General features: G+C 38.2%; 1 protein-coding gene across 1 annotated transcript; it reads right to left on the bottom strand.

Moving 5' to 3' along the window:
- lrrc38b (leucine rich repeat containing 38b) lies at nucleotides 1-24,168 on the bottom strand. The gene is made up of 2 exons (XM_087801414.1): nucleotides 22,607-24,168; nucleotides 1-2,972 (listed from the first exon to the last, which is right to left on the bottom strand). The coding sequence occupies exons 1-2, from the start codon at nucleotides 23,232-23,234 to the stop codon at nucleotides 2,725-2,727; spliced, it is 876 nt and encodes a 291-aa protein (XP_087657540.1). The 5' UTR covers nucleotides 23,235-24,168; the 3' UTR covers nucleotides 1-2,724.
- Nucleotides 24,169-26,306: the final 2,138 nt, after the last annotated feature.

Genomic DNA, 26,306 nt, shown 5'->3' on the forward strand with positions numbered 1-26,306 from the left:
CAAAAGATGGACGATCTTGACGGGAAAAAAATACTTTATTTCATTTTTTTCTGACCCAAACATCCACATACAGCTACTGTTCGACTTTTGAAATTGCATCAGATTCAACTTTGAGTCATCCTGACAAAATGTAACATTGAATTTTCCTTCCTGCAACACAAACGCTAAGGAGAGCGACAGTCGTCTGCCGCCGCTCTCCGGGTTCCGTAACGTTATTTTCAGGGAATGACAGGAAAAATAAAACACACTGCTCGTCAACCTTTGCTAGAAAAATAGCCATGAATCTGACCGGTACCGTTTGTACGGCTACTAAACAGCTCATGCTCTAGTTCTTGGATAAAAATGCCAAAATATAAATGAAACTTTCATGCAAACGAATGCTTCGAGCAATTAGCTAAGATAGAGTATTAAATGTACAACAACTACATGGTAGCTGTGAAATAATATTGATATGTATAAAAATGTCAGTATTATTAAAATCTAATATTTGTGATGATATTTCCAGGGAATTATCTGTCATAACTCTTTATGATGCCAACAAAAATATAAGTTTGGAATCGTGAATCCACTTTAAAAGATGTTATATTTGTGTCATTAAAACGCAAGATTGCGGTGTAAAAAAATAAATTGTTAAAATGTTGTATCATCCCATCGTCTGAACGCTGTGATCGGCTTTCCTGCATTTTGTCTTTCTCTCGAAATGACTCAACGTCAACCAGGGACCGAGTGCCACACGTGTCAGGCGTGGAATGTCGGAAATATTCTAGCTCCGAGCGTTTCCGACTCACAAAGAAGCAGGATTTGAATACAGAGAATGTAAATAACGGCCAAGAGCCTCCGATGATTCACGGAAACGGATCATTTGAATGACAAAGACTCGGCCGGGGATCTTAATGTGACGTCGAGATTATGTTGAAAAGGGACTTTTCAGAGCTTCATTTATGTCCAGATGATCTGGTCCTTGATGCGCTTTTGTTTAAATTTACTTTTCATTCTGTATTCCTTCATTTAAAACTACTGTTATAGTCATTTTAATACTTGTCGACAGACTCCTTGTGACTTCATCGGACATAATTGTTCTTTTAAAATGTCCTGAAATGCATATTCTTAACCTTCAATGTTGCACCATCTGAGTTTTAAATCATACAAGCAATTATTTCCTGTTGCGTTGATGCGTAAGTAAACATTTATTTGTGTTTTCCAAACAAAAACTGATCCTTTTTTTTAACGTAGATTTTCCTCTTTTGGTTCAGGTTTGTATTTAAAATTGATTTAAGTTATTCTACATTGAAACCTCACGATGCACGTTTAAGTTTTTAAAACAGAGGATTATTTTAATTCGTTTTTTTGTATTCTAGATCGTTGCTGAAACATTAACTTTTTCTTGTTTGCGTACGGTACAAATGGTGTTAGAGTTGGGATACATCCAATTTCAAAATAGAAAAAAACAATCATACAAAGTATGTAATTGTTGAAAGATTCAACGCCAAACATTTATCTTGTCCAATGTATATATATATGTGGAATTATTAGGGATTATGATCATCTTTCTAATGATTTATAGATTAGACTAATCCACGTGACACAATAAATGCAACTTTCCGTGAGCGGGTTTCTTTCAACTCTACCTTTAATAAAAGCTCTAGGAAGAAACCCGGAATATTCTGCCAACAATTGAAGATGAATAAGAACATTTTTTTTTTCTACAGCCGTTGGACGAGTTACAGAGAAGCAGACACCAAAGAACAAGACGACAATTTTAACATCCAATAAGATGTCTGAAGTTGATGGTGAATGACGGCGTCTGTTGATAAACAAAAAAACAGTGTAGCCTTAAAAGTTGAAACACAAGTGAGAAATCACTTTCTCTGTGGAAGCTGTTGATTATATTTTTATAGGGTCTGTTTGACGGACAGATTGAATCAGTTGGCGACGCCCCTTGCTCTCGCCATAACCTTCCGTTATCATCTTTGGCAGACGAAGACCCACATATTTCAAGGGGGGGGGGGGGGTTCACCATCTAAAGTGCTTTGGCCCAAACAGTAGCTTCACACAAACCCACGATGAGCTCTCCATGTGATTTTTTAGTACCATTCAATATATTTTTCATTTATATTCTTCGTTAAATACATACGTAACGACATCGACTAGTGGTCCGGCCTCCTCTGCTTGTCGACCGGTGCTAGAGTATACATCACTTTATAGGGCATTAGTACATGGGTGACTGGTTATTTTTGTGAGATTTCACCTCTAACTTTGTGATCAAGTATCTAGCATCGTGGGAGTTAATATGGCGTCTTGACGGAAACGTCCGCACTACTATGGTTTCCATCATGAAGTGAAGGTATATCCGGTGAATGTATTTATTTTCGCATCAGTCGTGGTTCTGTGAATTTTCTCCTACTATGGAAGAATACAAGTGAGTTTTTCTAAATAACCCTGAGTAGAACACAAAAGCTGGGTTGGCAGTGTTTGGAAGGGTCTCAGAGGTGAGGATGCTACTTATATCAAACATAGCAGTGTGGGTGTGTCCTAAGAATACTGGGACGTAAGTGCTTCGCCGATCGATCCATGATGAGGTTGGTTATTACATGTCGGCAGTAAATGCCGAGGCGTTTCTCCTGCTAACAGCTATTTAATGTCAATGAGTCACCGGCACGCCCGGTAATGTTCTTCTCCAAGAGTTTGGCTTGTTCCTCGCGGCCCGGCGTTCGACGGTCCCGTTCATTCCTCGCTGTCCTCCTCGTCCCCCTTCGTGCCTTTACTCCACCGCTGGAAGCAGTGGACGGTGGACGCCAGGAAGAAGCTGGTCATGATGGCCACCACCGACACGGAGATGCCAGAGAAGATGATGATCAACAGGTCCGTCAGGGTCAGCGTCGCCTGGCATTCGCGGAAGCTGTCCTTGGAGAGCTGGCTCAGGGACACCCGTCTGCCGTCCATGGGAAGCGAACACTCCATTCCGTCCACTCCTGCGACAACAGAAATACAAAAGAAAGATTTAGCGACGGATTGAAAAAAATTAATCAGAAGAGCTTTTGTCTGTCAAGTTCAGGGACTTTATGTCAAAGGTGAATTGGTTCATACATCATCTAGAGAAGCACCGAGAGTGTGCATACCTCTGCCAAGAGGTGTATTTGACATGATTTGATTGATAGCTCCCATGATTCAAGAATAGGAATGAGTTGCAATACTCAGCACCATAATGACAGAAACTGTAACTAAACCATGAAAACAACACAGATTGGCGAAAATGTACAAAATAATCCTTGTATAAAATCAACAATTCTGGACAATTTAAAAATTCCTAGATTAGCGAATGTACCAGATAAAAACAAAAAAATACCTCTGCATGTTCAAGAATTTTGTTGACTCACAGAATCCCTAGAAGTAAAACGTGTACCTTTAAATAGTGATGGTCTGAGGAAGCTTTATGAAGCAACTTCATTGTTTTCAGAGTCCACTAGATGGCGGTCTTTGCACTGGTTCCCCTAGTTTTGACCAACGGTTTTGAATGAAACATCACATAGTTTTTAAACCAAAAACAACACAATGTCACCACAGTCACATTTGCATCATTTCAGTAATTCTATTATCCAGTATTCTGTGTTTTATGAAGTCAAGATCTCCAGTTTATGCTAGTTGGTCGAGCATTCGGCCACGATAAGAATCAAGTGAAAAAACAAAAAAAAACATTCAAAACATTTCTAATTCCAGAAACAATTACTACTACTACTCACTAGTGTCACGGCAAAAATCTGGCGATACGATATTTATCACGATAAAGGGGCAACAATACAATATATTGCGATATATTGTGATACTGTAGTAACAAGTATATATTTGTAGTATTGTCCAGTACTTGACTCTGGTGTTGTAGTATTTACAGACCACATGACTCTTGACGAAGTCGTAACTGCTTTCATTTGTTTTCAAATCAAAATATGTCCAAACATCAGCTTTAAAAGCTGTATCCTCTCGTCCTCAGTCATTGCCAAGATCTCACAGGATTTCAATGTTCCTCTAGCTTTGAACGACTAAATGATTGGATCGGAAGTTGAATTGCAACACAAATCAGACGTAATGATGTTAAATATAAATGAGAAAAATATATAACTATATTATTTTACACACACTTTACTAAACTATAAACCATAAAATAACTATGATAATGTCAGGTCTCGGTGCAGGAAACCCGAATGATGAACAAACTCATTTATTCACAAAAAGGCACAGTAACAAAAAGAGAAAAAGGCACAAAACCTTGTCCAGAACTGAATATTTACTAGACTTGAGCAAAAACACACCACAGAAGTTTGACGTCACGACAGAGACTGACGCACAAATGACAATTTCAACACAACAATCAAGGGGAACTGGGATCAGGTGAGACGAAGACACAGGTGACATGAATCAGGGCGGATCAGATCAGGAGCACATGACTGGGACAACAAAAGGGACGAAAAGGGAACATAAATGACAAGACACTAAACATGCGTTTTTGTAAGCCAAAAAACTTCAATACAGCGCTGTACAGTATCGATACCGTATCCTGGAATAATATAGCGATATATTGCCGTATTTATATTTTCTTACACCCCAACTACTCACCACTATCAAAAACAAATCCTTATTGAAGAATGAAGGAAATGATTTAAGCCTCTTAACTTTTGATCATTTAATAACGAATAAACTGTCATTCAAACAACATTCCAACAGCAGGTTCAAAGCTTAAGTCTGCTTTCATGGTCACTGGAGTCGGATTGTGTTGCGGCATCAACCGTGAAAAGAGTGGGAGCTGATTTAATAACCGAAAGGTCGACTGAAAGTCTTTTGCTTATGAGGTGAAGTTCCACTGTGTGTACAGACGCCCACCTGCAGCGAGAACAACTGATGTGAAGAAGTTTTATCGTCGGCACCGAGAGGAGCTGAAACTCTCTTTTATTGATTATGAGGGGATGAAAATGATGTTTTTAAACGTCTACTGATGCAAAGAAGACACGTTGTGTTTATTCACTCAAGAACTCAGGGTGATCAGAACGTGTCCGTCATCTAAGGGGGTCCATAAATGTTCCGCTCGGTCCTCATTTCGTTTATTTTGTCAGAGGGCACCTTGACCAGCCCTCCATGAAGATGGAACCTTGTGATAAATCACACTGTTGTTCAGCACCGCGTCACGTTCACGCATTTTATCACTCTGACATCACTGACGTGACAACGGACGTTGTTGGAGCTTTATTGGATCTCAAGGGTGTGACTTTTTCGACAAGTCGTTTTAACAAATGAATGTCAAACCTGAGGATCAAACTCCAGCACAAACCTTTACTGAGTAAATCTTCTGAAGCTGCTTTCCAGACAATAAAGAGCAACTTGTGATTCACCTCACGCTGTTGTCTTTATCTCTAATTATAGCATGTGTTCACTGACGAATGGTATTAAAGAGCATCTGTAATGTGAGAAGCTCTATTTCTGTTCAGTGCTGCTCTTGTTTTCCAAGTTTTTATTTCGATATTAGGAGTTTGTATGCTGTAGAAGGTCAAGAGTGCGTCCCAAATCCACTTCTACACTTTCACTTTTGAGTGCAAGTGCGTTCCAATGAGCAGTGTTCGAAAATGAACTGTGCCATGAGCACTCAAATGGCCAGAAAATTGAGTGTGGATCGATGGACACTTTCCACCATCAACGACCACCATCTTAGTGACGTACATGACGCTAAACTAAAGCTACGTCACTGACGACACGTCTTCAGAGCAGATACTCGAGATGTCTCGAGAAAACACTCATTGTATCTCGAAACAACAAAACAACAATAATAACAGAATGAAACACAACTTAATAACTAGTTTCAATTGTGAAAAGTGCTGTCATGTGTCCACAACAGTGTTTCAACGAATGGTTGCATTCAGCGTTAAAAAGTAGTAGAAGAAGAAGTGTTTGATTTGAGACTGTACTACCCTGGTCGAAATTTTATCACTGGCCAAGTAAGTGCACTGTACTGCAGTGTACTGTAAAGCATGAGAAGATACAAACTCTACAGCAAATGTTTGCCCTTATTAGATAAGTTTGATTTTCAATTCTTAACATTATCATGTTGGCGCGACTTCCACAGAGTAAGAAGTTGCTGGTTTGTGTCAGAGTTAGAGGATTAGGATTATTTTCAGAGTAATCTGTTCCTTTTTAGAGTTATAGAGAAACATTTTTTCATTTTAATGTAGCAACTGGAGCTCAGTTGTCTTCGTCTTCATCTTTGTCCAAAATGACACTTAAAAACATCCAGATACGTTTCCAAAAAAACGTAAAATATAGGCTAATTTAAGACGAAGACGACTGAGCTCCAGTCGCTACATTAAAATGAATAAACTTTTTTCTCAATAACTCTAAGAATAACTGATTACTCAGAAAATAATCCCAACACTCGACATGAGGGCGAGTAGAAAATGAGTGATTTCTTTATTTAAATAAGATAAAATTAATTAATTTGTATCGAGTTTTATTTCAAGATGATGAAGAAAATAAATCATTTCCTGTTTTACAATTTAGAATGAAATATATCAAAAACAATAAAGGGTAATCAAGCCTTAAAATAAATTGAAATATTTCCTTTTACATACGTTTCAGTTTTAAAATGTGAAAGAAAAATAAATCTAAAACCAATACCCTTAAAAAGGATAGATAAAAGGAAGATAAAAAAAGAGTTGTGTGTAGAGTTGAACTAGTAATAAAATGGTACAATAGTCGTCTGAAACGTTTCTAAATGGTCAGTTTTATGTTATTATCTTGACCTCATGTATAGATTTGCTCAGGTCTGATAGGTCTGAAAAAGATACTTATTTATAATTAAATATAAAGATGTAGAATCATAAATTCTTTATATATTTTATCCAGACTATAATATTTGAATGATGTCATTAAGACTTAAATAATCTAAAACAAATGAAATGCAGACTCTCACAGCAGCAACGTTACGTATAGAAATTCAATGTATTCTGCAGTTTAAACGTGGGAAGTGGTAAAGCCGTGCAGAGGAGGCGTCTTCTTTCTGCTGATGTTGCACAAATGTGCACTCTTTAAATTCTCCTCCTTTTTTTACCTTCATACTTTCCTGGCTGTTACATATATGTATTATTAATAAATGAACTTGTAGGTAATAACTCCTCTGTGTGTAAATGTTTCAAGAGATTTCAGCGACGAATCTCTGGTTCTCGACTCTCGTGATTGACTGAAACATTCATCAGTTTGAAACTTGAACTGCTTGATAAAAGTTCGTGAAACGAATATCATGAGCTGAAACTCACACTTCATAGATAATTAAATACAAGTCTGTCTTAAGCGCATAGTTTATTCTAGTTGCACGAGCATGTCTCGGAGTTATGCAACAGAAAATACAAACTGACAAAGTGAGTGGATGAACAGATTGCAAACTCTCAACAGAGTCCAACAGCGTTAATCCAGCCAAGAACCATAAACTGACGACACTGAGTCCAAACATATGTGGATCAAAACAAACACAATCACAATAAAAGCATCAATTTAGTTAATCTTGTCATCTGGCGTTTGAGGCCCTTTGAGTGTTTTTACCCACAGGGACGATGGACGATGAATAAAATATATGAGTTGGATGAAAATGATAGATAAATGGACTGATGAAATATAAGGGTGGATGGATAAAATACATTGGACTATATAGATTAATATATAGATGGATGGGTGGAGGGATGGATAAAATACTTTAGATGGATAGAAGTATTAATGTATAGAATATATGAATGAATTGAATGTATGGGTAGAATATACAGTATTAGGTGGATGATGAATGGATAGTTGCATGGATAGATCGATGGAAGGAAGGAAGGAAGGAAGGAAGGAAGGAAGGAAGGAAGGAAGGAAGGAAGGAAGGAAGGAAGGAAGGAAGGAAGGAAGGAAGGAAGGAAGGAAGGAAGGAAGGAAGGAAGGAAGGAAGGAAGGAAGGAAGGACTGATGGATGGAATATATGGATGAATGGTATATATAGATGGATGCGTGGATGGATGGATAAAAAATATTAGATGGATGGATGGATGGGTGGATGGAATATATGAGGGGATTTAATGTATGGGTAGAATATAAACTATTAGGGGGATGGATGAATGGATTCATGGATAGATGGATGGAATATACAGATGGGTGGTTGGATGGATGGACAGAATATATTAGGTGGATGTGTGAATGGATTGATGGATCAAATATATGGAAGGATGAATGAGTGGATGGATGGACAGAACGAAAGGCAGATAATTCAGTAATTTTTAAAGTAATTTTCCTTAATTTTTCACAAGAATTTGACCAATTTTCCACCGACAAAATCAAATGAACAGGAGACAACCTGTGGCACATGCTCATTGGTTGAGGGAGTCATGATACGACGTATTCTAAACACTCTAAAAGTGTCAAAATCCTTAATTCTTTATCTTAGAATCAGTAAAAATGGGTAATATTTGTTGTCATGTCATTCAAATCTATGTCAGATGCACAAATAAGTAGAAGACGATCTAATCAAAAACAGATCAATAGAGTGGTTTCCTCCACCTGCCCTTGAGACGTCTGGTCTCGTCCTCCGTTCTTGATGAATAACCTCTGAGACCCGATCCTGCCGATCATGTCCTCGTCCATCATCGTTCCACTTCCACATGTGAGCATTAACTCACGGTTAGATATCTGAGGCGACGCTCGTCGCATCCAAGATTACGCCATAAGAAGCTCGGACGCATTAATGTGAGCGATAACGTGAAGCCTGAGTGAACAGCTGCGCAGTTTGGCCAAAAGCCGTCTTATGAAACATCCCATAATGACTTCTTCTACCCCAAAATGTGCGAGTCACCGCTTCGAAATGAAAAACAAATGAATGGCTTTTCACCATTTTTCCCTCGATCCTCGGAACAAATAAGAGCCACATGACAATAAAGACAAGTTGAATAGAACAAACACAGTTTCTATAGAAGAATAAAGATATCTTTGCATATATTGTTAAACAAACATTACTAATCATTGGTTACCTGCTGATTCAGAAGGTGTTATTGTTCCTGTAACTTCACACTCTCACAGGAAGCTGTTGATATCACAGCCTGACGAAGATTCCATGAACATCTACAATGAGCCGTTTTCAAATGATTGAAATCGAAACCGGTTTCAAAAATGATATTGTTTTCATCGACAGATGATGTCAAATGAAGCCATTTCATTTCTCATCCTGTCGCTCCATTAAATACCAGGAAAGCTGATGAAAAAATTGGACAAAATGGAAAAATTATCTTTAATGAGAAATTAATCTGTTGGTAGGTATTCGTCATGTTAAACACATTATTATATAGATAGAAAATGGATGGATGGATGGAATATATGGATGGATGGATGGAAGGAATATATGGAATGAATGGATGGAATATATGGAATGGATGGATGGACTATATGGAATATATGGATGGTTGGATGGAATATATGGAATGGATGGATGTAATATATGGATGGATGGATGGATAGAATATATGGAATGGATGTATGGAATATATAGAAAATATGGATGGATGGATGGTTGGATGGATGGATGGAACATATGGAATAGATGGATGGACTATATGGAATATATGGATGGTTGGATGGATGGATGGATGGAATATATGGAATGGATGGATGGAATATATGGATGGATGGATGGTTGGATGGATGGATGGAATATATGGAATGGATGGATGGACTATATGGAATATATGGGTGGATGGATGGAATATATGGAATGATGGATGGAATATATGGAATATATGGATGGATGGATGGATGGATGGATGGATGGATGGATGGATGGATGGATGGATGGATGGATAGAAAAATGATTGGATGGATAGATGGAAAGTTGGATGGATGGATGGATGATGGATGGAATATTTGGATTGATGGAATATATGGAATATATGGATGGATGGATGGATGGATGGATGGATGGATGGATGGATGGATGGATAAATGGATAGAAAAATGATTGGATGGATAGATGGAAAGTTGGATGGATGGATGGATGGATGGATGATGGATGGAATATTTGGATGGAATATTTGGATTGATGGAATATATGGAATATATGGATGGATGGATGGATGGATGGATGGATGGATGGATGGATGGATGGATGGATGGATGGATGGATGGATGGATGGATGGATGGATGGATGGATGGATGGATGGATGGATGGATGGATGGATGGATGGATGGATGGATGGATGGATGGATGGATGGATGGATGGATGGATGGATGGATTTTTTTTCAAGAATTTTAAAATAAATGTGGACAATGTTAGCTTTAATTCGCTTAGCTTTGTCAAAAACTGCATGAAACACAATCAGAGTACTAAGAAGTTTGATACACATGCTATTAGTTCAAAGAAAACATGGACCATCAGTAAAGAGCGATTAATAAAATCCCACAATCTTTCGCCATGGTAACCATCATCATCAGTTCTTCTTTCTTGTGTCGTAACAGTTTAAAGTCGTTGATTCAGCAAAACGAGTCACCTTTGGAATTGTAGTTTTGTGGCTACAGGTAAAACTGAAGACCAACAAATATTTAATAATGATGTGTATTTCACATCTTAATCCAGCTGCTATCAGCGTCTCTAATCCCCGCCTCAGATCATGAAAGCACTGATCTAATAATGGGCCTATTTAACTTATAATTATAAAAAATTATATAATTCAACAAGGTTAATAAAAAAGACGATATTATTAAAATGATGAAACAAGCTTTTTGGAAACAGACCTTTTTCCGCCTCCTGATCAACAGGCTTCTTCGTCCATCTGCTCGACAGATGTTGATGTTTTATTTTACGTAACGGATGTGAACTTCAGCATCACCTTCGTTTAGATTCAAGAGAACGATGTTGGGATTTTTGTCAGAAAACAACTGATCTTTCATTTTTATTTTTTATCATAAAAAAGATCTATATCTGCGAACATAAGGATATTTTTGTGGAGAATTTTGTTTGTTTGTGTGACCCTTTCATCATAATTCAGTTGTTTCTTAAACCCTCTAGTAAATCAAAACGTTTCATATTTTTTATTGTAATGGTTTCCTTCTTAATTTCAGTTTATTTATATAGTGTATTGTGTTTTAAACATCATTTATATATACTGTTTTTGAAGATGATGCTTTTCCTTTTTCCTGTAAATATTTATTCATTTTGAACAAACATTATTAGACTATTGTTTTCACTGTTTATCATGTGCTGCATGTATTCATAAATTCACACAAAACATATAACTTAGTAAGTAAGTCATATTTATATAGAACTTTTCCCAGACCAGGGTCACAAAGCGCTTAAATAATCAAAACAATACCAAATCAAATATATACTTAAAAGGTCAAGAATCTTTGAATATAGGCTTTTAAAAAAAACAAAATCAACGTTTTTTAATTAAAAAAATATGTCTTTAATTTTATTTTCCAAAATCAGCTTCAGACTAAAGTTTTATATTGTTTTTTATTTATGTTATATTCCTGATATTTTCTATATTAAATGTTATATAAATATTGAATGAAGTACAATTGCCTGTGAAAAAAAAATTGACATGAGTTTACTGCTAACTGTTAGCATTGCTAACACAGGTAACAGCACCTAAAGCTAACGCTAACTTTCTGTCCGTAGACTTTAAACTAGTGATGTGCTGACGAAGCTTCATGAAACAGTGTCATGTTGTGTAGAGGTCAGTAGGTGGCGCCATCGGTTTAAAAATGTTTTTTCACTAAAACAGTTGTTCAAAACAAGGGGAAATAATTTAGGGACCGCCATCTAGTGGACTCTGAAAATAATGACACTGCTTCATGAACTAACTGCTAGCATTGCTAACACTAATAACAAGCTAATGCTAACTTTCTGTTTTGAGACTTTAAACCAGAAACAATATAATAACTATGTTTAGATCCCTTTGTTGTAATTCTTACTTAAGTGTTTGCTCTTCTTCAGGTGTTGTTTCATGGCTCATGTAGGGCGACTTTCTCCTCCTGATTGGTTCGTCAACAAAACATCTTTAAACCGCTTGAGATAAGCCGTTTCAGTCGAACGACGACAGGATTACGGTCGACCCACGAGGATCTACAGTCCGACGATGGATCTGTGGTTCGAGTCTCCCTCAGCGGCGCCTCCGTAGACTGATCTCTCGGGGCGTCCGGACGCTCGCCCGGTTGTAATGAGTCACGTAATTACAGGGCGAGCGAGGCGTGACTCACGGACTGTCACGGAGGATCCGCACAATGGTGATACAACACTTTATCTGGACTTAGAAGTGTGTTAAATACAGACATCATGTCACATTAGTGCGTCGGGGGGGTGGTTACGCCTGACACACTCGCTTAGATCATGTGGAGGAAAGTCCTGCCTCCTCATGGGGAACACTGGAGATATCTAGAGGGAAACAAGAGGCGCTGATGCAAGAGCGCCCTCATGGAAACTGAAATACATCCAGTTTTAATGACATTTAATCCATATATATTCCATACTAAGCAACAGCACAAAGCGTAGCAAACAAAGTACAAATTTCAATCCAGGCACTTCCTGCGCGATGACGTCACAGGATCCAAGCGTATTCAACCCTTGTGTTATCTCAGGGTCAATGTGACCCGTAGCTCCGTTTTGTTTTCGGGTCAACTTGACCCTGAGATAACACAAGGGTTAAAAAGTTGTTGTATTAAACACTTATATTAACAAAGAGTCGCATGTAACGTCACATAAGTAAGTAAGTCATTGGTATTTGTAGAGCTCCTTTCAAGACCGGGGTCACAAAGCAAATACCCAATAAAATAAATACTTAAGAGGTCAAGAGACAAACATGTTCGACCGAATGGAATGTCCGGGTTTCATGTGACGACGCTGCTGATTGGCTGAACCATGGCCACTGTTTTTTTTTAACTTCTGGGTTATTAATACATTGTCACTAAAATTGATGGTGAGGCCACGACCTCATGAGGGCCACAAAAATACAGTCAAAGGGCCAATGTTTGTCCTGGACCAACAGATCTATTCACTCAGTGACACAGAATTCGGTTTGTGTTTAGCGACGCCATCTTTGTATGGTTTAGCAATAATTTAGGAAACATAACAGGAAGTGGACGACGATTAACACGTTTTTATTTCATTCTAAATAATCCAAAGAGACTTTAAACGCTTCTATATATCTGAGGAATCCTTTCTCTTTCCTGCTATTATGTTTTTGTTCGTTTTCAACTTTTATTTTTTAAAAGATTTTCATTTTTGTGGGTCCTGTACTGGCAGGAGCTGATCCCACTTTGAAATTCACCTTCTCACACTCGTCCATCTCTGCATCTCTTTAAATAAACATGAAATCACGCCGCGATAAAAGAATCCGTCAGCAAGAACGAAAGCGATCTTCTGTCGTCGCGGCGCTAGCGGCGAGCAAGAGTTCACCGTGGTCGGCGGCGTCATGTTGTCAGAGGTAACTAGTCTCTGTGGAGACACTGGATAGTCTGTGGATCTGGTCGTGTCACATGACCTGCTCGGGTGTAGAGGAAACTTGTGAGTGTTGATGGCCGAGATAGAGGCCCTCGGACCTCGGTCCCTTCCCGGGAGACGCTTCGGACTCTTTCGCTCCGGGCGCCTCCGGCTCATGTGCTTAAGTGAGTCGCTGTAAATTATACATTTGTTTGTTCACCCTTAACCCACGAGCGCCGGAGACACGGAGGGATCGTGTTCTCTGATCCCTTAAGACGGCGATTCAGGAACCTGATTGGTGACGAACATGATCCCCAGACATGTGTGATTGTTTCACAAAATAACTCGAAAATCCAACACATTATTAGAAATCTGCTGTTGATTGGTCAAACACGGAGGTTTGTCACTGCGTGTCATTAATTCCGGAAGTCTCCACCTCCAAGAGAATCGTTGTATAAACAAAGCGGGGCATGAAAACAGCTGGCTGGAGGAGGACTGAAGCCATTATTACTTACTAATGGGCTCTCGTAACCTCTTGTTCGCCAAGGTTTTAGACAAACTTCATATAGTAACAAATTCAAAACATGGTCAGTTGGGTTTTTACACTGTTTAAAAATATTCTGTGTCAACAAATCCATGTAAAAATGTGATGTCTATGAACTGAGTTTAAGAAATTCGGTTTAAAAAATTCAGAGTTAACCAATTATTTTAACCAATAAATAATGAATTTCTAACACTGAATTCTTATAGGATTAAGATAGTTTCTAGCATTGCTGCTTTTTTGTCGTTCAATACATTAAATTAAAAGTGTAAAATTCAACATATAAATACATAAAATGATAATCCAGCGTAATCTGAGAGCAGGGATCAATCGCTTCTCCTTGAAACGTGTTACACTGAATCTTTTTTTTAATTTTACACTAAATGAATTAATACATAGAAGAAAAAAAAAACTGTGCTAGAAATTCAAAGGTTTTAAAAATGTCTGTTGCATACATTGACTTCCATACACAAGTGGCCAAAATCCTGATTTTTTTACATTGATTTTTCATTCTTTGATGCTTGATTAATCTAATTTATATCTGTGTTTGTTCTGCTTCACCAAACAAATTACAGTTTTAATCTTGTTTATTTTCATTATCTTATCTAAAAAACCTCACACATTTTTACGTCACCAAGAACAAGAACATTAATCTACATTCATTTTGAGACATAGTTATTGAATATTTGGTGTTGATTACCATCTGGATCCATTAACTTTTTGAAAGATTCTTACATAAGGGTGCAGTAATCTTTGTGTGTGTTGTGTGAACGCGTTCCAGAATCTTCCCTGTTGCATTTCTATCCAGGATATTTCAAAATGCTTAAAAGAGTCTAAAATGATACTACAATAAAATAAAAAATGTACTGAGCAATAATACATGTCTCTTGTTCGACACTGAAGAAAACTGACCAGAAACTGTTTCCTTCAACTGAGAAAAATCTCTAAACTTAGGAAAATGGTGTCACAACATGATCTGGATCTTGTAATCCATGCGTTTGTTTCTTCTCGTCTGGACTATTGTAACAGTTTGTTTTCATGTCTTAACAAGAAGGATGTGTCTCGTCTGCAGTTGATTCAGAACTCTGCAGAGAGAATTCTGACCCACTCTAGTAGAAGAACTCACATTTCTCCGATCCTTAAAACTCTTCACTGGCTTCCAGTTTCTTTCAGGATCAACTTTAAAATTCTGGTTCTTACTTTCAGATCTATTCATGGTCAGACTCCTCCTTACATCACTGATCTGATCCAGCCTTACACCCCAGCTCGGGCTCTGAGGTCTGTGGATCAAAATCTACTTATGGTTCCTGAACACACTTCAGGACCAGAGGAGAGAAATCTTTTCAGGCTGTTGCTCCTAAGCTTTGGAACGATCTTCTCTCTCTTTGCGCTTGATGGATCTACTGACTTCTTTAAGAAACATCTTAAGACGTTTCTATTTGTTCAGGCTTTTCCTTGAATTTCTCGAACTCCTGTGTTGTTCTCAGTATTATCTTGATCTTTAAAGTATGTACTTTTTTGAGTATTGTTTTGATTGTTTAAGCGCTTTGTGACCCTGGTCTGGAAAAGCGCTATATAAATAAATATTACTTACTTACTTACTTACTTACTTACATCGAACACATTCCTCTGCACTAGAGTTCTACCTCTGGAGATCCTCCAGTCGTGTGGTAAGAAAAGTGTTTCCCGGATCTGAACACCTCGTCTTATCCTCCGAACTGACCTGAAGTAATCAAAGTTATGCAAAACCGAATATCGGCGCCGTGTGAAGTCGGAATCACCGGGGAAATCAGGACGTGAAAAATGGAAGGAGAATTGTGTTCACGGTGCAGAGGGAGCTTCGATGTTTCTCAAGTGTGATTCTCTCAATCCTCCCTGCATTTTGAATGTTTGCTTTTCCTTTGGCTTTTACTCCTGGCACAACTTTAACTGCTGTTTTTTTTTATTTCACACAATAAACCTGTGTTTATATAACCGTTAAATAAGACGATCAAAGTGCAATGATTTAGTATCTTTTGTGATTACAGATGATCAAAGTGGTGATATTTATAGACAAGATGAAAGAATAACTTGAAATATAGCTCCTTTATTATTAAAAAAAAACGTTGTTATTCTACTTTGTGTACATTTTTGTGTTACATAAAAAGTAGTTTTAAATTATCTCTATGGATGGATGGATGGATATATGGAAAGATGGATGGATGGATGGATGGATGGATGGATGGATGGATGGATGGATGGATGGATGGATGGATGGATGGATGGATGGATGGATGGATGGATGGATGGATGGATGGATGGATGGATGGATGGATGGAAAGTTGATTGGATGGATGGATGGATGGATGGATGGATGGATGGATGGATGGATGGATGGATGGATGGATGGATGGATGGATGGATGGATGGATGGATGGATGGATGGATGGATGGATGGATGGATGGATGGATGGATGGATGGATGGATGGATGGATGGATGGATGGATGGATGGAAAGTTGATTGGATGGATGGATGGATGGATGGATGGATGGATGGATGGATGTACGTAATTATGTATGTATTTATGGATGGATGGTTAGATGGATAGTTGATTGGATGGATTGTTGGATGGATGGATGGATGGATGTACGTAATTATGTATGTATTTATGGATGGATGGTTGGATGGATGGATGGATGGATGGATGGATGGATGGATGGATGGATGGATGGATGGATGGATGGATGGATGGATGGATGGATGGATGGATGGATGGATGGATGGATGGATGGATGGATGGATGGATGTACGTAATTATGTATGTATTTATGGATGGATGGTTAGATGGATAGTTGATTGGATGGATTGTTGGATGGATGGATGGATGGATGGATGATTGGATGGATGGATGGATGGATGGATGGATGGATGGATGGATGGATGGATGGATGGATGGATGGATGGATGGATGGATGGATGGATGGAAAGTTGATTGGATGGATGGATTTACGTTTTGTTCTAAGCTCCGCCTCTCTGGTTCCAGCTCGATCTGGACGGTCGGAGAAAGTTACGCAAACACGTGAAAACACAACTTATTCTCAAGTTGAGCGTTCTGGGCTCAATATCGCTGAAGACGAGAATTTAAACGACAAAGTTCAGATGCCTCAAGCTCATGGGAAGCCAATGAGTAAGTAAGTAAGTAAGTAATTTTTATTTATATAGCGCTTTTCCAGACCAGGGTCACAAAGTGCTTAAACAATCAAAACAATATTCAATAAAGTACATACTTTAAAGATCAAGATAATACTGAAAACAACACAGGAGTTCCAGAAAATCAAGGAAAAGCCTGAACAAATAGAAACGTCTTAAGATGTTTTTGTTGCGTAACCAATTGCTAATTAGCTAATTCAATCTGATGACACGAATATGTGACTTATTTTATCGTCATTAAATGTGTTTAGTATTCCGTAGCAATAATTGATGAGCATTGAAACAATAGTTTTTAAGTCGTACATTTCTGCTTCATAATCAGTCGGATTCTTATCAAGACAATGAATGTGACATTTTTGAATTCTGTCTGAATTTGTTTTGACACGCCAGGTTGTAGTTTAACTCAAGTTGACTCAAACCAACCAGTGAAAATGAGTGAAACACAAACTCTAATGGATTTATTTTTACTGTTTTCACCTGAAGGTCTGTCCGTGAATATAATCCCTACGTAAAACGAATCTAATCTGAGATTAGCGGCAGAAAGTAAAGCAAAGTGATTGAGACTATAGTCAATAAGATCTTCTCTTTTGTAGTTTATAACATCGTCAATTTGCAGCCGTAAATCAAGAGCTGCGTCTCATGCTCATCCGTCTGCACAACAATGGTCACACGCACTAATTCCATCGCGGACGAAGCGCTCCGAGGCAATTACCGTAATAACCGATTGAGCCGCGGTGACGTGTTGACGCACATTAGTGGATGAGGTGAAGTGAACGAGCTCCACGAGCATCTCTGTGGGTGTTTTATCTTGATATTACTGTCGTGAGCCGAGAGAAAAACTCAATTACACGCAAAAGTATTGCCCTTTAAAGTGCGTCTGAGTGTCCGTGTGTGCACTCACGTCACATTCATCAGCGTTAGCGTTCGTAATGGACGCGTTTGTCGATCCTGCGTGTCGGCGGCTCGTGTGTCCAGGGATTTAAATGCTAACGGTAAAGATTTGTTGGGTTTTATTTCGCTCTATACTTGATTGTTTAATACATCATCTCATACGTTACGCTTTTCATTTCAATGTTTTTAAAGCTCATGTGTCAATGAAACACAGGAAAACATGTTTTGATTCTTTATTTATTCTTTTTTATTTTATTCTAACTCTAAAATAATAAATGATGTAATTAAACACTAGTATGAAATGAAACGTCAGTTTATTTACAGCATGCATGTTGATGAAGCTTCATGAAACAGTGTCATTATCTTCAGAGTCCACTAGATGGCACTAGTTTTCCTTGTTTTGAACGACTGTTTTAATAAAACATCACATTATTTCTAAACTGATGGTGCCATCTACTGACCTCTGAACAACATGAAAGTGTTTCATGAAGCTTCAATAACACATCACTAGTTGTTGTTTTTTATTACTATTAATAAACTTAATATTATTTAATTGTATTTATTATTATCGTTATTTATCATTGTTCTGCTACTATTGTTGCTATTGTAGTAGCAATGTGTCGATGAAGCTTCATGAAACAGTGTCATTATTTTCAGAGTCCACTAGATGGCGTTTACTTTTTTTTTGAACAACTGTTCTAATGTAACATCATTTGTAAACTGGTGGCGCCACCTACTGACCTCTAAACAACATGACACTGCTTCATGAAGCTTCATCAACACATCACTAGTTATTATTTTTGTTTTATTTATTACTGTTATCATTGTATTTATTGTTATCGTTATTTATCATTGTTCTGCTAGTATTGTTATTGTTGTGTACTATTTGTCCTAATATGTGTATGTAGCAGTGATTGTCTGATGAAGCTTCATGAAACAGTGTTGTGTCGTTTATAGGTCAGTTGGTGGCGCCATCAGTTTAAAAACTTTATTATCTTTCGTTAAAACGTTTGTTAAAAACAAGGGAACAAGACCCCAAATTAAAAACTAACCATTTCACTACAATAAGTCAGTGAATAATAATTAAAAGGAAAATATAATCAATCATTTTCGAAAATACTGTCATTGCTTCAAACTTTGATGAGATTTTGTTATATTTAGTTATTTTATCATCAATTTTCACCATCAAAAGATGACCCCAAACACCTTAAAAGTTAGTTTTATCGTGGCAGAAACTTCTTTTCGCTTATTTAACATCTATAAGACAGAAAGAAAAGTATTATTTTGAAAAGTTTTTTGCAGTTGAAGATCTTCTACAGCAGAAGGTTTGTGTCATAAACACTGTGTGACGCTGAAATAAGAGCCGGAGGTGAGACGCTCATAAGTCACTCTGAACGGCGACATAAACGGGAGTCGTTTAGCGTTAGCGCTTCCAAACCTCTGGCCTCTTTGTGGTTCTGATATATATGGCGCTGGACCCACCGAGGCCAGTGGTATCGACAACACTCGGCCGTGATTGATGTTCAGAACTCGATCGGTTTCCAAAGCGTCGTTAAAGATGTTTTATGGCAAGTGTCACGTATTTCATTCCTTTATTTGCCGAGGTCAGTGGATGTGGTCAGTAGACGTGTACGAGAAGATACTGTAGGTACATGGAAGGTCGTGACAAAGGTCGTGGAACGATTTCTGTGTTTTAACCCTGAGATCATGAGACAAAGAGCCAAAGTTTTAGCTCTTAAAAGGTCCATTTCTAGTTATTTTAGTGAAAGAACTGAAACATTGACTTAAATAGTTTAAAATAGCAGTATTTTGTTCATTTACACTTTAATTATTTTTCTTCTTGGTTTCATTTTTCGGACATTGATTGATCTGTTAAATCGATTATTATTTTTTTTTTTAAGTTTGTACCTAAAGCAGCTTTATTTCATAAAAGAGTATAAGGGCCACTTAAAGATATATTTTTTATTTTTTTCTTAGATTAAAGTGAAATATATTACATTTATTACAAGATTAAAGTTGTGTTATCTCAAGAATCTTTTAAAAAATGTAATTTATACAACTATAATCTTGTAATATATATTGAATATATGACTTTAATCTCTTAATAATGTAATATGCACAACTTTATAATGTAATGAATGTAATATACAGCTTAAATCTCCGAATAAATAAAATATATAAAACTTTAATCTTGTAATATAAATAAACTATATGACTTTAATCTAAATTAATGTAATATGCATAACTTTATAATGTAGTAAATGTAATATACAGCTTAAATCTGGTAATTATGTAATACTATACAACTTAAATATCCTAATAAACGAATATACAAAACTTTAATCTTGTAATACATATAAAATATATGAGTTTAATCTCTTAATTAATGTAACAGGCACAACTTTAAATATGTAACAAATGTAATACAAACAACTTAAATCTGGTAATGAATGTAAAGCTTTATTCTAATAAAACATTGATATATATGTCTTTAATCAAGTTATTAATTCAATATGCTCAACTGTATTATTTTAGTAAATTTAATTGTATACTTCAATCATGTAATAAATGTATAGAGTTTAATCTTGTTATAACATCTAATTTGTTGTAATATTACCTGATGTTCAATTAAATGTTTATTTTACAAATAAAAATTACTTATTTATAATGATGAAGACAAAAGAATCCAGTTAATATAATAATAATATTCTCCCCTGTTGGTCGAACTAAAGGTTGCAGCAACACAAATACAGCAGAATGTCAATCACTGTAAATTCATCTCTTCAAGTCAAAACAAAACATGACTTTGTGAAATGACACTTTTTTTCAAGTGTTTAGGTCTTTTCTGAAGAATTTATCACCAAAATATTGATGCATTTGAATCTCTAACTCGTTTATTTCTCTTCCTGAATCAATTCCATTTCCTGAGACGTGTCAATTGTGACATTGTTTGTGATTTTAATGTTTTGTTTACGTAAATAAAAAAAAAAGGCCTGAGCTTCTAGTCATGTGAGGCTGAAATGTCAGATGTGTTTATTTTTACCCCATCGACTCCCACATGCGTGAACGCTCCCACAACATAGCTGCTCTGTTCTCTCCTCTGTTTTTTTAACCAACGCTCTCCAAAAAAAAAGAAAAAAAATGTTCTCCCCATTCTTTGGAAAGTGTGAAGAGCCACTCGGCGAAGGTCCGTGTCGCTGCCCCTCTGGCCGGCGGTTCCACGGATTATCACATCTGAAGGGTCGCGGTCAGTCTACGTTGATCCGGGATTAGCTCGCATGTATCCTCACACACACACACACACACACACACATATATATAAACACACCAAAACATCAGCCCTGTTACTCAACTCTACCCTCCAGATACAACAAAAAAAAAAGTGGTAGACGAGCCGGAACAATGGAGGCCAACACTTGGACGCAGAAGCTTCACCAAACGTGTTACATAAGATATATTTGGACGGGCGTTGAAACGTGGGATATCAATGATGGATGCGCGTCTAACAAGAGCTGGATTTTCAAACAAACGAGCGGGGTTTTGATTATTAAACGCTCTCGTGTTACGCTCTGAAACATTATAAGCCGTGGGGGTGGAGGAAGAAAGAGACCAAATTAGAACCAGCGTGATGGAGGGAGGTGTGGTGTGTGTGTGGGGGGGGGGGGGGTTCCCTCTCCTACAAGAAAAACAAACCAGAAGTATTTTATATTTGCTACATTTTAGACTCCTCGATAAAGAAGCATGAAACTGATTAAAAATGTGATTTTGGAAAAGAAATAAAAAGCCTTGCAATGTGTTCATCTGTGATAACTCCTGTGGTGTTGCGTAATTTACTGCTGCCAGGAGTGTGAAAATCCACTTTAACTGTTTCAAACTTCTTGAAAGTGTTCAAAATAATAGCCCCAATTTCAGTAGATATTAACTTTATACACTTAATGACTTTATACGCTGATGACTTATTCTAAATTGTTGCTAAGTTGGTGTTGGAAATGTTTATCGACTTGTCTTTTCGGTTTAAAGAAGCAAATACACCTTTATTTGTGGTCTTTATGGTAGTGATGAAGCTTCATGAAGCAGTTAGAGGTCAGTAGGTGGCGCCATCAGTTTAAAAATCATTAGAACAGTAGTTCAAAACAAGGAAACTGGTGCAAAGAGGGGTTTGAAAATGATGACACTGCTTCATGAAGCTTCCTCGGACCATCACCGGTTATTGTTGTTGTTTTTAATGACCATTTTTTGCAGCAATTTTATTATTTTCCTATTATTATTATATCCAATTTTGTTGTTCACTGTCTTGTACTGACGTCCCCTCACTCTTGAGTCAACCTCAAGAAAGCGAACCCATCGCTGGCTTGAGTTACCGCCATCTTTGTACCCGTAGATAAGTGTCAAATGCTTTAAATGCTTTCAAATATATGTCCTTGTAATGACTCATGAACAGTCGCGTTAAGTGGTCGCTCCGAACACGTCACAGTGGATTAAACGTGACGGTCCTCACGTCTTCACTTACCATTTGGAAGCTTGTGGCTATTCTCCAGCATCCATGCAAACAGGCTGGCAAAGTTGCAGTTGCACACCCAGGGGTTCCCCTCCAGCCTGACCACCCGCAGGGAGGGCAGCTGACTCAGTGCCCCCACCTTGAGCGTAGACAGTGCATTACACTCAAGCTCCAGTTCCCTCAGAGAGGTGAGGCCCAAGAAAGCGTCCTCACTCACCATGCTGAGGAACGGATTGTTGCCGAGTCGAAGTTTGATCAGACTCCGGGACTCCCCGAACGTCCCTTTGGGGATTTCAGTCAAATTGTTGCTTCCCAAGTCCAGGAACACCAGTCTGGAAGAGGTGCTCAGGGTCCCCGGATCGATGTGGGACAGGGAGTTGTTTCGGAGGTCGAGGTAGACCAAGTCGCTGTAGAGGACGAGGAAGTCCGAGGGGATCTGGGGTATCCAGTTGTCTGACAGCAGAAGCCTTCGTACGTCCAAAGGGATCTCCTTGGGTAGACGGGTGAGCCCGCGACCACTGCAGTCCACAGTGTGCGGATCCGGACACAAACAGGTAGATGGACAATTTTCCCCCCAGGTCCATATTTCAGAGGTCAGCAAGACGAGGATAAGATGGAGCCAGTAAACACATTGCAACATGGTCAAGGGGGTGGAAAGGATTTGGGAGCAAAGAGGCTTAGGGTGAGGGCGGCCAGGGGAGGTGAAAAACAAAAAGGTCAGGGGGCAGGAGACCAGGGCCAGGGAGGGGAAGGGGGTCAGAAGAGGTCAGTGACGATCAATTTCTCAGAAGGGACATCCTGTTCCTGACGAAGGTAGACGGTGGATTTTCGGGGGGGTTTTGTGAAGGGCAGCAGGAGCGGCTTCTTCAGGGGATCATGTAGCGCCGGCAGGAGAACGAAAACCTGCTCAAAAACGAGCAGAGGTCAGAAGTAAGCAGTGGCAGAATCAGCCGAGAGGGGAGGGGAAGCGAGCGCCGACCGATGAGATCCCACAGAGAAGGGAGAAGGGGGTCGAGCCGGAGTCTCCGTCCGCCACGCTACCCCTCGCTTGATCCGGCAGCGCTGACAGACAAAGACGATAAGGTCCTTGACACAGAGAGGAGATGCAATAATTGTGATTGAAGCATGTCAAGCGGAGAGTAGAACGGTTACATCCCTCCATTAGTCCCAGGATTCCGTGTCGAACAGCCTGACAGCCTGAAACGCGAGAGAGAGAGCAGCCTACGGAACATCGCTCAAGAGTGTGGTAAGGTTATCCCCCCCCCCACCCCCTCTTTATTATTGCCTTTGCTCGGCTTCTCGAGCGCCTGGCAACGTGAAGAGAAAACACACCGGGGTTTCACCATCCGGTGTTGGATTAAGGTCCAGTTGCCGTGCAGGGAAAATCCATGAATCCGAGCCGGAGAAGCGCTGAGACGCACACGGCCGATGCCAGTCCGATGTCTGCCTGGGAATCCAGCACAATTCATCTCGTGCCGTCGCTCCTCTCCTTTCCAGGGAGGCGTGCCTCAGCCATGCTGTCAACACATGATGTCACTTCCTCGAATGTCAAGGAATGACAAAGGCATGCAGTTGGAAAATACATATTTGATGATTTTCTTTTCAGGAAATTGAAGCTCCTTGTTTAAAAAAAATGTGTTTCTTTTTTAAATAATAACATAAACACTAGTTGAATATGTGTCAGAGAATTTGAGATCACATTTTGAATCATCATCATCATTTATTAATACAAATCGGAACCAATTGTGGATAATAAAACAGTGATGTTTAAAAAAGCAACACTTCCACACTATTTATTTTCCTATATTTTGAGTACTGTTTTTTTTAGTTATAAGCACCATTTTATAGAACTCAAATGTACTTTGTCGACTTGAGAGTCACAAACTGACACAGTTTTTATCTTGCTTTAAAACAAAAGGACATGTGGTTCGTGACAACAGACGACGGAGGAGTCACGACATTGCTGATTTCATAATGTTGGGACAAAGAACCAAAAACCACTGCAAAACCTTTTGAGAATTTGTCAATGACTTGCTAGCCAAGAGCGAGCAGACACTATCAAACATTCACGGACTTTTGAAACGAAAATACAGAAAATACAAGTATATGAAAGACAAAATCAAATTGGTAAAAAAAAACTTCAATTTGGCTTTCAAGGCCAAAAAGTGAAACTTTTATTGCCAGTGTTGTCAAAAAAAATCTTTGAGGGGGCAGTACAGAATAAAATAAGCAAGTTTTAGCTTTGCTAAAGGAGCTCACTTGAGGTTTGATAACTTGGGAACACAGATATTGAAATACTTGCTACTGTAAGGGCTGTCAAAAGCACTACCGAATTTCCCCTCGTGGGACAAATAAGGGATTCTAAAAAAATACAAATCTGAATATAGTTAACAAAATGAACCTTAAATGTAGCATAAATACCCTTAAACCCCACAATTTAAAATAATTCTTTTTTATTTATTTCAAAACTATGTCCAGATCATTACAAGTGATAAGATGCAATAAATAAATACAATTTTAAAAAAAAAGGATTTGTTTGAAGCTATAAATGAACCTTCCGGGTTCCAGTCCGCAGTGTCAGATATTCTAATATCTATCTTAATATAATAATATAATAATAATAACAAGTATTAGATTTGTTACCCGAGTGTTTTTGTTTGTTTGTGCTTTATTTGTGTGTTGTTAAATAGTTCATCGTAAAAGGTAAATAACGTATAAATGATTGAGTTATGGAAACTAACTATAAAACAAACCTACAAGCCTCTTAAAACTCACCAAGAGTCGTCGACTTCTGATAATTATGATTCTAATCCATGTCCTGGAAACAGGTCTTTAGTCGGAAGGAAACTTGGATCCCTAACCAGAGCTGTAGCTGTCAAACAATATGTTCTGAGCACCTTAAACAGGACGTACTCTGAGCGGTAAATGCAATTAGATCAAGGTTGTTGCCGAGTCAGAACAAGGAGAGAGAAACGCGACACCACAGTCTGTGTTGCCGGGTAAATCAATTGTCCGACAGCCGTAATTTATTCAGACCGTAGATCATAATTTAAATTCACAAACATGTTCGAAAGGCTTGACGTGAAACCAGTCGAACTCGACTGACATGTTGAACGAGTGCCACATTTTTTTTTTAATCCAAATAGATTGAGTTTCAATCAGGATATACCGAAGATAGCGGTTGAATTATTGATATCATTCCACATGAGCCAGAGCTCATTCGCTAACAGAGTATCAACGACACAGTTGTTATATCAGCGAAGTCGTGGAGGTCGACTGAGCTCAGATCAAAGGCTGGCGTTAAAGACTGTTTTGCAAATAATAGCTGATTACGCCGCAGCCTTTAAACATCAAAAAAAAGAAATCTCTGCTCCACAATCAAGTCCTGAGAGAGAAATTCATTTAAACACTCTCTGTGTGAGTCATTGCTGAGTCAGCGAGAGCTATTATTTTCACCAAACCTTGTCTCTGTAGAGATTAAAATCTCATAGCAAGAAAGGATTACCCTCACATTTTGCAAAAGCCTCTTATGCTTCATGCTCAGGTATTATTCTGAGTAATACATGGTTCAAATCGCGCTCCTTTACTGTACATTGATGTCAATATCAAACATGATATATTGTTTAATATATCATTACAAAGCTGGAACTAAATAACTGGAAAATTGTCCTCAGGTTTGAGCTACTATTTACTCAAATTTGGTCATACAAAA

The sequence above is a fragment of the Callionymus lyra genome, chromosome 10, assembly GCF_982586985.1.
Source record: "Callionymus lyra chromosome 10, fCalLyr1.hap1.1, whole genome shotgun sequence".
Taxonomy (NCBI): Eukaryota; Metazoa; Chordata; class Actinopteri; order Syngnathiformes; family Callionymidae; genus Callionymus; species Callionymus lyra.

Coding starts and splice junctions, on each gene's coding strand:
- lrrc38b (XM_087801414.1), bottom strand. CDS start 23,234: ATGTTGCAATGTGTTTACTGGCTCCATCTTATCCTCGTCTTGCTGACC. Junction 2,973..22,606: donor TAGCCACAAGCTTCCAAATG/GTAAGTGAAGAC, acceptor CTGTTGTCGCAG/GAGTGGACGGAATGGAGTGT.